This window comes from Haliotis cracherodii, unplaced genomic scaffold (genome assembly GCF_022045235.1).
Source record: "Haliotis cracherodii isolate W230 unplaced genomic scaffold, xgHalCrac1.p SCAF_6, whole genome shotgun sequence".
Lineage (NCBI taxonomy): Eukaryota > Metazoa > Mollusca > Gastropoda > Lepetellida > Haliotidae > Haliotis > Haliotis cracherodii.
The window spans coordinates 50,841,216-50,857,662 of record NW_027266319.1 but is presented as its reverse complement, the minus strand read 5'-3'; the positions used below and the strand labels follow the sequence as shown (position 1 = coordinate 50,857,662).

General features: G+C 42.3%; 1 protein-coding gene across 1 annotated transcript in view; it reads left to right on the top strand.

Annotated features, from left to right (window-relative positions):
• Nucleotides 1-15,422, top strand: part of LOC139446177 (helicase ARIP4-like) — a 44,351-nt gene extending 28,929 nt beyond the window's left edge. The window contains exons 19-22 of the mRNA XM_071227481.1: nucleotides 464-624; nucleotides 1,697-1,936; nucleotides 2,380-3,885; nucleotides 9,043-15,422. Of these exons, the coding sequence (XP_071083582.1) occupies nucleotides 464-624; nucleotides 1,697-1,936; nucleotides 2,380-3,885; nucleotides 9,043-9,803 (2,668 nt within the window). The 3' untranslated portion in view covers nucleotides 9,804-15,422. The remainder of the gene's footprint in view (nucleotides 1-463; nucleotides 625-1,696; nucleotides 1,937-2,379; nucleotides 3,886-9,042) is intronic.
• Nucleotides 15,423-16,447: the final 1,025 nt, after the last annotated feature.

Below are 16,447 nucleotides of genomic sequence, written 5' to 3'. Positions count from 1 at the left end.
TCTTGATGCAATAAGTGCCCCAAGGAGGATTTAATCAGAAAGAGAATTTTACAAACCTGTAGAGGTTATGAATTCTCTGATGAAATCCTCCTTGGGGCAAGGCCACCCACCTCCCCACGTTCCTTCAGCATTTGACATATGGAAAGTGATTTGGGTGAGAGTTGCTCCCCCTGGCATGAGGCGCCGTTGGGGGTGAGGCCCCGTAAGGGTGGTTGTTTATCATACAAAAACGAAGTTTTTTGTGTGGTAACATTTTTTATTAAGGAAAATGGTTACAACTATGTCATGTAGATTTTCTTGAGCAAGGAAAATGCAATAAGTGCCCCAAGGAGGATTTCATCAGAGAATTCATAACCTCTACAGGTTTGTATAAATATTGCTTAAAAGTGGCGTAAAACCATACTCACTCACTCCACTCATTCCTGATTTTTGCTATACATCATTGTGTTCTCCCACATTACAGGGGGGCGTATATACGACGTGTGGGCCCATCCCGCCCTGTGGCCAGTGTGAAGCCAATGATCTCCACTCCAGTACCGATGAGGTTGAAGGCAGATGGCAAGGCACCCATTGGTACCATCGTGCGACCCGGGGTCACAGTTCATCAGGTCATCACGACGACAGGTACAAACTCTCAACCTGGTTTTGAGTGGATCGGAGCAAATCAAATCTGATCCTATTGAAGGTCATTGAAAAGCTTTGAAACATCACAAGTGATCAAATCTTTAAGATTCAGGCCTCTTATGGGGCCCTGGGTAAGAATAGGTCCAGAGTTCGGAATTAACGTATGTTCACTAGTCTGTGACAAGCAAACCTCAGGAAGGACTGGCGACATTTCCTTGGACAACCACTTTTACCTTTAGCTAGGTGGCAACTTTGTAGCAAATCATTTCTGCTGTATTGTGAAAATAAAAATAAAGTTTTAACCCTGAAGTTCCCAGCAATCCATCATAAGAGGTGGTCAACCTTGACAGAAAGCCCTGATGGTGTAGATCATTTTGTACCCCCCAGTATGAAAAACGGAGGGATATAGCGATCACCATGTTCACTGTCTGTCTGTCAGTCCGTTAGCCCTCCTATTTTCCGTTTCCGCAGCAGAACTCCCAAACCGTTAAATATTTATTGTTGAAACTTGCTATACACTGAACTGAAGGTATCTAATGGCAATGAACCAAAAGTGGGGTATAAGTAGCCAAAAGAGACCATGGGGAATACGTCATCTCCTGATGACTCTTGTCATGCTTTCAGTCACTGGTTTTCCTGGTCCAGAGTTGTGTATGATACAGGTAGCTATGATACTGCAGACTGAGGCATCAATAAACCTTCACTCACTCACTTTACTTCAGGCAAACTATTTCCATAGATCACGGGTGGCCCAGTCGTCTAAGGTGCCACAATTTGCTGTGCAGAGTTGCGTCCCTTGGGCACGCCAGAAACCTATGATTGTGGGTTCGAATCCCGGTTCGCCCCGATTATGTTTCTAGGTTTGTCAGCACCATACCCATGCTCGTGGGTTTCACTGAATTGGTAAATGTCTGTGACCTGCATCACTTCGGGCTTTCCTCCCACATTAAGCTGACACGCCGTGATATGACTGGAATAATAGTCTCTGTTGATCTGTGGCTGCTAAGGTAATTTCTTTAAAACATGCTCTTAGTGTTATTTTGAATTTAATGATGTTTTATTGTTGCTTCAGATATTGTGTTGCCAGGCAACAACACAAACACACAAGCAGGTATGCCTCGAAGAATCCCTGCAGGCCAACAGGTGCTTGTTATAAAGACTCTGAAGGGTGTATACATTCGAACCAGTGATGGCAAGCTGTTCGCAGTGCGCTCCAAGACTCCGGGCAATATAACAGGAGGCACCAGTGTGACTGGAGTCGCAACTACCACGACGACAGGTGTCATTACCCTCTCCACTTCCAAAGCCACTGGTGAGATATTGAGTAATAAGACACATATTGTATGTTAGTAGTGACATTGACAGGTGAGATATTGAGTAATATGACACATATTGTATGCTAGTAGTGACAATGACAGATGAGACATTTAGTAATATGACTAATATTTTATGTTAGTAGTGACATTGACAGGTGAGGTATTAAGTAATTTGACACATATTGTATGCTAGTAGTGACAATGACAGGTGAGATATTGAGTAATATGACACATATTGTATGCTAGTAGTGACATTGACAGGTGAGGTATTGACGAGACGAGCACAAGCAGCCACACACACAAACTCACACACGTACATGCACGTTGCTATATAAATGCAATAATCTTGGATGAGATGTTACACCCAATTTCACCTTACCTGATGATTACATATGTGCATGCTATGTTGGATGGTTAATTTGATGTGGTTTCACTACAGGTGCTCCAGGAGGAAAGGCAAAGTCAACATGCACTACAATTGTCATTCCCAAGACCAAGAACCTCAATTCCAACTCACCCGCAAGTATCAAAATAGTGCGCCCCAACATCTCACTCAAGTCTGGAGGGCCCCCAACCAGTGTGATCATGCCCCGCGGTCCTGCTGCAGGAGGCAGTGGCCAGGGGACCTCCATGCTGGCATCCATCTACTCTCAGACTCAGGCCGTTAACAAGATTCTCAACAAGTCCCAGCAACCCGGAAGTTCCAAGTCGGAACATTTGTCAGGCCCTGACAGGTCTAGCATGAGTGAGATTGGAGACTCCAGTCGAGACATGTCAGCTTCGAGTTCACCCGGACACACATCAGACTCTCAGCCAGTGTCCGGGAGTTCCTCGCCCGCTGGAAGTAGCGACAAGGACTTGAGACTCCCGGAATTTGGTGTGTTAGGTGTCCCGAACTCTGGTAGGTGGAGCAAGGGTGGCACTGTGTTGCAATCATCACCATCTTCTTCTTCCAACTCATCAGCTGTTGTATCAATGTCATCTGTCGCTTCTCAGTCTGGTAGTTCTACTGCAGCTCTCTCTCCAGCCTCAGCATCTGGCCAGCCCACCAAGCCCAGTCCATCTGTCACAACCTCGGTACTACCTGCTGACCAGTCCGTTGCCAAGATGACCGGGCCAGCTCCCTCACCACCTACCCCCAGTCAGCCTACACAGAACCCGCCCTCCATCAAACCTAGTGCTCCTCCTACCCTTCCCCCAGTAGCCACAGCATCTGCGCCAACCCACTCGGTTCCTCCTCAGCCTGTTCCAACACAAGTTGCTGCTGCTGCAGCTCCACATCCTCCACAGTCTACTCAGACCACTTCACCCCCAAGTACACTTCTAGACTTAGATTCAATTAAACCCTCATCCACCCCCATCACACAGACCCACCCGTCCCAGCCTGGATCCCAGCCCCAGTCGTCACCCTACCCCCAGCATCAGCCTCCGGCCCCCCGCTCATCCATAATGTCAAATAACTCACAGTCTTCCAACTTCTCCATGTCCAACCTAGCAGGCCCATCATCACACCAAATGCACTCGCAATACGGTGGCCCGAGCAATATGGCAGACTCCTCACGTCCAGAACAGTCACAGATGCACTCGCAGTCCGCCATGCCAACTCACAATCAGGCACAGAATCAAACTTCAACCCAATATGCCCAATCACAGCCCTCGACACATCCTCCGTACACGTCTCAGGTCCAGCCACAGAGCCAATCACAGTCCTCCAGACAGAACCCTATGGCCCAATCACAGTACCCGACACCGACCCCTCAGTCTCACTCCTCCCAGCCACCGGTGCAGTCAGGGTCAATGTTTGGTAACCCGCTGGCCCACCTGACAGCCCAGTTCGGGTCAAACCAGCAAGCGTGCGGGGTATCCATGTCACCTTACCTACCCAAGCCAGTGTACCCAGGCCACTCCACCACCTCACAAGAATCTGCCTCCTCACAGCTGCCAAGTAAGTTTCAACTCCTTGCCTAGAATGTTAAGACATTGCCCTGTCAGCTGAGAACATGTGTGTGATGATATTCTGAGTGAGTCATCAGGGTTTTGACATAGTGAGAAATCCCACATATTAGATGTGATTTTAATTCAAAATACTCTGAATAATTTAAGTGAGTCATATTTGCCGAAAAATATTTTAATCAATCAAGTTCCTACAAAACAGCCAATAGACTGTAACATAAATTGTTTTGATTTTCAGTGTATTTTGTATTTTATCCAAATATTTCTTAGATTGTATTTTGTTAGCAATATCTTGTACAAATGATTGTGATCATGACTCTCAAAAACTATGCAGTGAGTCATGATGACTCCCAGTTTTCAAAGGCTAGGCAAAACCCTGTTGACCTGTGAGTCTGAGTGTGACTGGGGCCTAGTGGTTAAGGCGTTGGCTCATCACGCCAAAGACCTGGTTTCAATTCCCCACGTGGGTACCATGTGTGAAGCCAGTTTTCCTGTGCCCCAGATTGCTGGAATATTGCTAAAAGCAACATGAAACCATACTTACTCACTCACTTAAGGTTTCTGAGATTGACAGAAAGATCTTGGCATAACTGAGAGTGCCACTTCAGTTGAAACATGTCTGAGATGGATTAGTCTAAAAAGATCTGAGATGGACACATTAGTCTAAACATGTGTGAGATGGACACATTAGTCTAAACATGTCTGAGATGGACACTTAGGTCTAAAAATGTCTGAGATGGACACTTAGATCTAAACATGTCTGAGATGACAATTTGATTTTAACATGTCTGAGATGGACACATTAGTTTAAACATGTCTGAGATGGACACTTAAGTTTTTAACATGTCTGAGATGGACACTTAAGTCTAAAAATTTCTGAGATGGCCATTTAAGTTTAAACATGTCTGAGATTGACACATTAGTCGAAAAATATCTGAGATGGACACTTAAGTCTTAACATGTGTGAGATGAACACTTAGGTCTAAACATGTCTGAGATGGACACATTAGTCTAAACATGTCTGAGATGGACACATTAGTCTAAACATGTCTAAGATGGTCACTTACCGGTAAGTCTAAACATGTCTGAGATGGACACTTAGGTCTAAACATGTCTGAGATGGACATTTGATTTTAACATGTCTGAGATGGACACATTAGTCTAAACATATCTGAGGAGGACACGTCAATCTAAACATGTCTGAGATGGTCCCGTCAGTCTAAACATAACACTGTGAAGTGTCCAGAATATTGCTAAAGTGGCCTAAAAGTCACTCATTCAGAAGCCATGTTGGGCTTAAACATATCTGAAGCTGTCAGTTAAGTCTAAGTATCTGAAATTTTCTTTGTATTCCAAAATATCTGAAATTTTAGATTTTGTCAAAACATATCAGGGTTTGTGATGTATGTCTGAATGTGTCTTTGTTTGACATGTTAGCAATAGCTTGATTAGTCTATATCCAAAGTTGAAAGTTGTTCAAGGGAACCATGTCAATCTAGAACATGTCCGAGATTGCCATGTCATTTTGGAGCATATTCAAGATTGCCATGTCAGTCAACAGCATATCCAAGATTGCCACGTCAGTCAACAGTATATCCAAGATTGCCATGGCAGTCAACAGTATATCCAAGATTGCCACGTCAGTCAACAGTATATCCAAGATTGCCACGTCAGTCAACAGTATATCCAAGATTGCCATGTCAGTCAACAGTATATCCAAGATTGCCATGTCAGTCAACAGTATAGCCAAGATTGCCACATCAGTCAACAGTATATCCAAGATTGCCATGTCAGTCAACAGTATATCCAAGATTGCCATGTCAGTCAACAGTATATCCAAGATTGCCATGTCAGTCAACAGTATATCCAAGATTGACATGGCAGTCAACAGTATATCCAAGATTGCCACGTCAGTCAACAGTATATCCAAGATTGCCACGTCAGTCAAGAATATATCTGAAATTGCCATGTCATTTTAGAGCATATCCAAGATTGACATGGCAGTCAACAGTATATCCAAGATTGCTACGTCAGTCAACAGTATATCCAAGATTGCCACGTCAGTCAAGAATATATCTGAAATTGCCATGTCATTTTAGAGCATATTCAGGATTGCCATGTCGGTCAACAGTATATCCAAGCTAGATTGCCATGTCAGTTTAGAGCATATTCAAAACTACCATGTCAGTGAACATTATATTAGAGATTGCCATGTCAGCTGAGAGCGTATTCAAGATTGCCTCGACCGTCAACAGTATATCCAAGATTGCCATGTCAGTTTAGAGCATATTTAAAATTACCATGTCAGTGAAGATTATATTAGAGATTGCCATGTCAGCTGAGAGCGTATTCAAGATTGCCACGACCGTCAACAGTATATCCAAGATTGCCGTGTCAGTCAACAGTATATCCAGGATTGCCGTGTCAGTCAACAGTATATCCAAGATTGCCACGTCAGTCAACAGTATATCCAAGATTGCCACGTCAGTCAAGAATATATCTGAAATTGCCATGTCATTTTAGAGCATATTCAAGATTGCCATGTCGGTCAACAGTATATCCAAGCTAGATTGCCATGTCAGTTTAGAGCATATTCAAAACTACCATGTCAGTGAAGATTATATTAGAGATTGCCATGTCAGCTGAGAGCGTATTCAAGATTGCCACGACCGTCAACAGTATATCCGAGATTGCCATGTCAGTTTAGAGCATATTTAAAATTACCATGTCAGTGAAGATTATATAAGAGATTGCAGCTGAGAGCGTATTCAAGATTGCCATGTCAGATATCACCAAAAAACACAAATTGTAGTGACAGGACTAGTATGTAGTGGGCATGCTTGATGTTATGTGGTCAAGTTGGTTTCAGTTCAGACTATCACGGGGGGCACAGGGGGCCCAGTCGTCTAAGGTGCCGCGATTTGCTGTGCAGAGTTGCGTCCCTTGGGCACACCAGAAACCTATGATTGTGGGTTCGAATCCCGGTTCGCCCCAATTATGTTTCAAGGTTTATCAGCACCAAACCAGTTTCTCGTGGGTTTCACCGAAGTGGTAAACGTCTGAGAACTGCCTCACTTGGGGCTTTCCTCCCACATTAAGCTGACATGCGGTGATATAACTGGAATACTGTTAAAAGCGGCGTTAAACCCAACTCACTCACTCACTCAGACTATCATGACACTGCACTGTGTATCTTAAAGTGGTCAGTAGTCCTCAATGCACTACAGATATGTTTCACCACTCCGTGTGTGCTTTCTCTCCTCTGTCACCTGTAGTATTGCATGTATGTTAGTAAATCATATACAAGATGGTTGATGCAGTGACAAGCAATAATCACTCTGTTTTCAGAAACAACTCCAATTAATCATGTTTATGTTTAACTGAATGGATCGTTTTAGTTTTGATATTGATAGATATCACTAAGAAAACACACAACTTTATGGATAACAACTTCTGGTTTATTGCATATAGCGACATTTGATGTAGAGTATCCACTCCAGCTTGATAACTGTGTAAGGATCTTCATCGGAAAGTCGCTACATGCAATAAACCAGATGATGTTATCAAAAAGTTGTACACATGTCTGATGTCATCTAGGGTGCCACAGTTCGAGATTCAGAGTTGCATCCCTTAGGTATGCCCGAAACCTATGATCATGGGTTTGAATCCTAGATAGGTTTGTCAGCACCGTACCAGCGCTTATGGTTTCATGTGGTAAACAGCTAAGACCTGCACCACGTCGGACTTTCATCCATCAAGCTGACATGCTGTGATATAACTGAAATACTGTTCGATCCATGAAGACCCGGGTAGAATAGGTCTTTTGCAACCCATTCTTACTGTGAAAGGTGACCATGCTTGTCGTAAGAGGCGACTAACAGGATAGGGGAGTCAGGCTCGCTGACTTGGTTGATGCATGTCATCGTATCCCAGTTGCGTGGATCAATGCGCATGATGTCAATCACTGGAATGTCTGGTCCAGACTAGATTATTTACAGACTGCTGTCATATAGCTGGAATATTGCTGAGTGCGGGGTTAAACAACAAACAAGCAAATACTGTTCGCAGAGGCATTGAAAACACTCACAATTGCTGATAGTAGGTTTATTAAAACCCATGAACCAAAGCTACTTTTGTGATCTGGTAAAATTTGTTGTCTTTTGTTGTTTATGCTTTGTTGCTGCCTCTGTCTGAATACATTGGTAACAAGCTTATCCTTAGATTTTATATTTTATTTATTTATTTACAGTGATCCCTCGCTACAACGCTACTTTCGGGTCGGAAGAAATTGTATCTGAAATTATTATTTTATCAGGAATAATATATTCCATTGTGTTTTTTTAGTTGCAGCTTCCACCATATATACTTACAATTATATTTATTTATTTATCTATTTATTTATTTATTTATTTATTTATTTCAATTAGGATGCTTATATCTTTTATTTCAACTGGTTTTTGACTGGTTGTGTTAACACAATGTTTTGTTTCTGGATGATCAGTCAGGTAGCCTAGTGGTTATAGCGTTCACCTGTCACACTGAAGACATAGGTTCGATTCCCGACATGGGAACATTATGTGAAGCCCATTTCTGGTGTCCCCCACCGTGGTATTGCTGGAATATTGCTAAAAGCAGCGTAAAACCATACTCGCTCACTACGCTTTGATGAGCCTTCATGAATGATCGGCTAAGTTTTAGAAACAGCCAAATCAATCAAATAGGTTAACAGTGGTCAAATTTCAGATGGCCAGGAAAAACTTTGTCCCAGATTGTTTTCCTGATGTTAAGTTAGACAAATATTGACAAATTTCAACCAAATTCAACTTAGCCGTGCTTTCATATTCTGTGAAACATCTGTTTCAATTTGTTGCAAAATTAAAAGTTTGAGAATTGGTTCAGAATATTCTATGAGTCACTTAGGACTACAATACCCCCCAAAAATGTTTGAAATTCTACCAGCTTTTAGGATACTTTAAAACTGGTCCGGGCAGTTTGGCTAGTCATCATATAACTGAAATACTGTTCAAAATGGCAACTAGCACAACTCCATCACTGGAGGTAACTGCAGTTGTTATGAACAACTGATGTTCTCCTCATATATTCATCTGTAATCATCTCATTGCTGATGATCCTACATTGACTGTTTCAGGCACTGACGACACCAGTATGCCGAGCCAGCGGGGCTATGGGGAGACTGACAGTGCCATGAACTACAACCTCAACAACAACACCAGCAACAACAATCTCGGCTTCGGTGGGTCCAACAACTACTACAACATGGGAGCCGGGATGTCACATCAGTTGTCAGGGTCGTCAGGGGGAGGTAACCCACAGATGATGCACAACCCCTACTTCCCCGGCGGAGGGATCAGCTCCTACCCCTACCCATCCCACATGTCAATGCTGGGCCAAGGGCCCGGGATGGGCTACAGCATGCCATTTGGCATGCAGAACCCCATGTCCACGCCCATGGCAAGCTCCATGCCCATGATGGGCGGCGGGCACGGGATGATGGGCGGCGGGATGGGACAATCGCAGCAGCAGACTCCAGCAGCATCGACACCTGCCTCAACAACCGACAACAGTCACAACTCAACTCAAGCCCCTCCCACAACCTCTAGCAACCAGTCCAATGTTCCTCAGATGCCCATGCCGTTCCACCCGGGAATGTACGGCATGGCCCCCAACCCCCTGCCCTACCCCGGTATGCAGTCGTTCATGAACTCTCCTTCCATGTACATGCCGTACGGCATGCCAGCGATGATGCCCTTCGGCCCCATGAGTGGAATGGGCAACCCCATGCAGTCCCAGTCTAGTCAGATGGCCAACTATGGCCAGAACTCTTACGGACAGTCCATGTCTCAGGATGGGGGTGGTCAGGGTCAGAGTCAACCAGATGGCAACAAGTAAATGTGCAGGCACAGGATTCAGCGAGGACAGGGATTCACCACGAATGTTGTATGTTGTGGAATTCACCACAAATATTGTGTGTTGTGATAACAGACGTCTTACGTAGGACAACACGTCAGTTGGATCTGTGACCTTCTGGGATAAACTTACCTTATTCTGTGATGTCAGTTTCATTCAGCCTAGTGGTTAGATGGGAGGCAGAGGAAAAGGCGTAGCACTAGGATGATAATGCTTCTGACAAGATTTCAGGAATTCACTATATCCTGTGTTGATCGTTGGGGTGAACAGAAATAAGGTTCTTCGTGTTGAGATACTAACCATGAGCTAGGGCCGGTTACGATGTTTGGATATGTGACATGCAGAAACCACTGGAGGAATACCAAGTTACTGGCCCTGGGTGAAGGTCAGTGGACCTGGAGGAAGGTCAGTGGTCCAGGGTGAAGGTCAGTGGACCTGGAGGAAGGTCAGTGGACCTGGAGGAAGGTCAGTGGTCCTGGGTGAAGGTCAGTGGTCCTGGGTGAAGGTCAGTTAACCTGGAGGAAGGTCAGTGGTCCTGGCATGGTATCATGTAAGACCAGTGCTGTCTAGACATCAGCCACTTGAAGATGATGGTTAGGGTTGTGTCTGGAGAATATCAGAAATGTTAGTGATAGCATCTCATGGCAAAGGATGTGGACCAGCTGCCATGGATACATGATGGTAACTGCTGCTATAACTATGGTTACAGCAGGTAATGTCACCCCTTCAAAGTTGTCATGCTACCATGGTAACCGTATGTGACATTATTCCTCATTGATACCTCTTCCACACAACAGATCACAGGGTCCTGGAGGAACAGTATCAATAGACTAGTGTTGTAGGGTGAATCAGGCTGAACTGTACACCTGTCTGACAAAGCACACTGGCTAGGAATATGCACTGTTGGCAGTTCCTGTGACCAAGGAAGACAAAGACTCAGAAAGTCGCACAAGAGTTGCCATGGTTACAGCAGACCAAGTGATCTCATGAACGGACAAAAGAAACATTGAGTGATTTCGCACACTGTTACAAAGGGTATCATATAGTCATTGGCTAAGGGAGACACAAGGCTTGTTGTAATGTGAAATGTGCTTGTAATTTGATGCTGGCCATAACATGGTCACATGAACTGTTATTTCAAAATATATGTACGTCTCATAGCATCAGCTGGCAGACTTGGTGTAATTTTGCATACACATGCCAAAGTTTTGAAGAATTCATTAAATATCAATATTATATGTCATCACATAACAAATTACTTTCTGCAAAGAGTCGAAAAATATTTGCAACTAGATCCTACAGGATAAAATATGCCTGTATCAAATTTAGATTTTTGGGGGGATTATATTTTAAGGATTGTTTGTAATTGTAAATCAGAGAAATAGTATGGCCTAGAGTTAGCTATTACCCCAAGCACACGAAATATCGACTGGCAGGAATGTCCTTGTAGATTTTATTGTAGGTACCCCAATGGAGTGTTGGTTGTCTGTCATGGAGGCAAGGAACATGTGTTCTCCAAGACGGTGCTTCGTTGCAATTGTTACCATGGTTACTGTGTGTAGATACCATTCTATTTCACCTGCATGTACCATGTATTTATTCACACTGTTTCAGTTTCACAATCGATTAGTGTCATTTCGTAGTGGCATTTTAGACATATCATTTGTGGATTTCTATTTAATGTATTTACTGACAGGATAGGTGTTCATAGTTGCCTGTCACTTCTTAATCATGTTTATATGGTCACGATTTTAGTCATTTGTTGAAATGTTTTCATTGTTGCTCAGACTGATGTAAATTCCCAGATCTGAGCCTATTGTCAATCCTTTCAGTTTACCGTGGAAACTGTTCTCTTCTGTTCCTCACAGGAAGGGGTCATGGTCCAGTATGCATCCTACTATTCATTAAGGGCTAACACATTGGGGAATAGGTGATCAGAATTACTGCTGGCTCAGAACAACTGAGTGATCATACTGTTGACTACTGGTTTGAAGGCCCAGCTTTGACTGACCATGATACAGCTGCTGTTTTGCTGAATATGGCATATAACACCATTCTCTCTCATTCTCTCGACAGCCCTGTTACTTTCCTTCAGTGCAGTGAAGGTCAAGGTCATGGTCACAATACCTTTCATTTTTTGCATTTGGTCTTTATGATTGTAGGGAGATTACTTCCTTCAGTGGCAAATAGTTTAAATTAAAAAGAAACTTCTGGTCTTTTTGGGAGTATTATTTCAGTAAAATACTAAATCTACTTATCGCTGTGTGGTTTGTTGATTATAGTTGTGGATGTTTAGCGAAAGACACATCACGTTTGTTTCTGTCTTGGCATTATGATTTATTTGCCGTTATGTATGTCATCTGTCAGTTAAATTCTCATAGTATCAGTGTTTCTTGGAACTAGATCCTTGTTTCAGGATGAGTGCTTATCCAAGATACTGACAGATATTGTGCTAACATTTAATGTTTTTGTCAACAGTATATAAATATGTTAGGTTTTCTCGTAAGTATCGACCAGGTATCTTGTCACCTTGACCCGTGTTGTGTCACCTTGACCTGGTAACTTGTCACCTTGACCTGGTATCTTGTCACATTGACCTGGCATCTTGTCACATTGACCTGGTATCTTGTCACCTTGACCTGTATCTTGTCACCTTGATGTGTATCTTGTCACCTTGATGTGTATCTTGTCACCTTGACCTATATCTTGTCACTTTGACCTGTATCGTGTCACCTTGACCTGTTTCATGTCACCTTGACCTGTTTCGTGTCACCTTGACCTGGACTCATGTGTACTGTCAGTGACTGAGATTGTATTGGAACATCTCCTTTCAACCAGTCACTTGATATGTTCTTATGCTCAGGGATTTTAAGATTTATGTAAATTATGGAATTTAATAAGAGCCATGTTGATTGGCAGGCTGTCATGTCAATGTATAACCCCAAGATGTCAAGTGTGTAGTGTAATATGCAATCATAATACGATTGAGGCATCAAGATTTAGTCCAAGACTCTGATACGTACAATGACTGTAAGAATGCTGGTTTTCACTAGAACACTCAAGCTTATTGTAAACCTTTCAAGTATGTTTGAAAATATTCTGGCTCATCAATTTTGATCTCTTGGAGTAATAGTGGAAGCATCAAAACATGCCATTTTGAAATGTAAAAATTAGTTATTATGAGAGGAATTTTATGATTGAAAGATGCTCTATCGTCATTGCAGATTTGTATGTGTTGTGAGCAGCTGTTTAGTGGCACATGTAAATAGACAATGTTTGTCAGTGACCAAGTCAAACATTGTTAAAAGGAGATCGGTAAGTTGACTCACAATGGTGTGATAAGAAAACAGGTAAATTAAATATGGAATGTAGAATAGGCAGGTTGAATCCTGCTTGAATCTCTGGATGAATGGGAGAGTTTACAGGTCTGATCATGTAATGCTAAATACTTCTATACTGCGTCAGGTCGTCAGGTCAAAGAGCTGGGCAGGGATGATGAGTTGACCCTTTTCACAACTTACCAGACTACAAAATCGTAATTATTACTAATGAATAATTAATGCAATATGACAAGCTGATAAAATATACATGATCGACTCAACTAGTGTGGTCGTCATGGTGGGGTGGAGGGTGGTAGAGATAATGGGTTTGGTTAGAATCATATGACATGGGTTTCACTTCCAACTTGGCACAATTTCTGCATTATTGTTTGGGAAAATGGTCCTAGAACCCTGCTTACCCACTCCCTGGATAATTGTACCCATGGCAGTTATTTAAGCCCATAAAGGGATTGTTCAGCCTCCCATCAAGGCTTACCTGCCCCTTCAGATTACATTTCTATTTCCTGTATTAGAACTGGAATGGTTAGGTTTGTTGTTTGTTTTTTTGTTTAACGCCGCTGTCAGCAATATTCCAGCTACATGACGGCTGTCTGTAAATAATTGAGTCTGGACCAGACAATCCAGTGATTGACATCATGAGCATCGATCCACTCAAATGGGATACGATGACATGCATCAATCAAGTCAGTGAGCCTGACCACCCGATCCTGTTAGTCGCCTCTTACGACAAGCATAGTCGCAATTTACAGCAAGCATGGGTTGCTGAAGACCTATTCTACCCTGGATCTACCCGGGTAGGAATGTTTAGGTAGCCTGGTGGTCAGTGAGCACGCTTGTAAGGGTTCGGATCAGTGCTGCATGGACAACTGCAGCATTGTATCTGTGTACACACAATTCACACATCCATACTAATTATGAAAAAATTATACACAATATTATTTCTATTAAATTTGTCTTTCTGAACTGAGAAATGTAAAACACAAATTTATTCAATTTGCTGAGTGGAGTTGTGTCCCTTACTTGTTCATGGTTTGATCAGTTCCATGTGAGTGCTTGAGATACCAAAGTGGTAAACGTTTATGTCCTGCATCACTTTGAGCTAACTTGCCACTGTAACAATCCTGAAATACTGTTAATGGCCTTACTCAATATTCCAATGTATGGTTCCGGAGGCCAACTCACTCACTCAATGTTCGGTTCCAATATCATATGGTTTCTCTTCTTCTCCTGCAAGTCAATATGGCCACAGATATAATACAAGATTCATCGGGTTTCTCAATATCTAAACTAAATGGACACCGAAGCAGCAGCAAATTCAGATTGTTTCATTTACAAGGCAAATACAATAGCGGTAATCTGACTGTGGTTGCTGTAAATAAGGATGAGTTGTGCTATCTATCCATCACTTCACTCACGATTTTGCCGAAATGATTGTGAACAATATTGAAAGAAATGTTTAATAAAAGAGCAGGGAGAAGTAATAAATAGCGGTTGCCCCCAGAAAAACAAGAGTTGGAAGTGACCTTTGTCTCCATGACCACCTGGTACAGATCATTCAATTTAAATGGGATGTTCTGTCACTTTTTTTTTTTTTATCAGTGGGAATATTCAATTCTACTGAACTAAAATAATTAAGGGGTGCTAGGATGTGGACCTGTTTGAAAGATGTTGTAACTTGTGGGTTTTTTGCAGTGTTTGTAGCCTGAAACCTTTACTGAGGAGAGTTGGATATGTTCTGATTAGGTTTGGATAAACCTCTAGCATTTACGTAGACACCCAATTCTTGTTCAGGGATTAGCACACAATACAGAAATCATGGTTACTGGTCAGGTGGTTGAGCTTTGTCTAGTTGCATCTAGTTACCAAGATAGGACCTTGTTATCTCATCGATAGTGATGTCCAATTTCAGTGCAATATTACTTGGTGTTACACTAGTTCTGTACACTATACAAGCTAATATGTAAAGTTTAAAGTGTAATCATTTATTTGACATACCTGTTTCTGGAGTAACCTGTTAAAACTTCTCTAACGACTGTAAACTTAGATGCATAATTCTTTCAAAAATCAGGTTATTAAACTCTCTGAATTGGTCATGTCTTAGATTAAGACATCATGCAAAGCTATTTTAGTAGATTAGATATACATGGCTATCAAGTGTTGTCATCGTGTCAAATCAACGGTCTGAAAATGTACAGTATGTATAAATATTGTTGTGTTTAAATGTGCCATTTTCATACTCTAAATAAATATTGTTATATCACCGAGAGACCATGTGTTGTGTTTTGTCTTGCCAACCATTGATGGAGGCACCCGTGAACATACGGGTTAGAATAGGTCTTCAGCAGCCCATGCTTGCCATCAGAACGATTAACGGGATCAGGCTTGCTGATTTGGTCGATGCTTGCCATCCAATCACTATTGTGTGGATTGATGTTCATGCCAATGGTTGTCTGGTCCAGACTTGATTATTTACAGACTGACGTCATATAGCTGGAATGTTGCTGAGTGCAGTGTTAAACAACCACACATTGATTGAGGATGTTCTGAAATCAGCATCAAAGATCACATGTGGACCCAATTGTTGCAAGAGCCGACTGATGACAAGAAGATGGCAGCAATGATTGACCTGGCTTATTTTGCCCCACACGTGGATCCTACTGGTCCCTCACTCACTCCATACATGGAGATAGCAGGGATCAAACCAAAACGGAAACATTGGTGACCGAGTTATAAAATGACTTCATACCCCAAAACGTGTGACTGATACTCTCAGGAACAGTTGAAGGATGCAAACTTAGGTTCACATTATCATTTGTTTATTCATCAGCCGTTCTGTACTGACTGAGTGAGTGAGCTGGTTTAACATTGCTTTCAACAGTATTTCGTTTACAACAAGGCATGTCTGCTCGATGTGGGAGGCAAGCCTGAAGTTATGTCGGTCTCAGACATGGAACACAAGCGTTGGACAATCCAAACTACGATCAGCGTCATGTTTTGTCCAGAAAGTAGGTGCAACATAAGAATTGCATTACTTCTACATGTCAATATTTTATTGCATTGTCTGAGTGTGTACACATGTAAGGATTTTCACGATCCACGTTTGTTCATAGTCTTTTATGAATATCTGATTTTGACCAACAGTCATTAGATTTGCATGTTGCATACCATGTATACTTCTTCCAACAGGGCAGGTTAAAAACTATATAATAAAAAAATTCATATAAACGTAAAACAGAAAAGTGATCTGGCATCATTTGGCAATGGGGATGATTCAGAGATGAAATT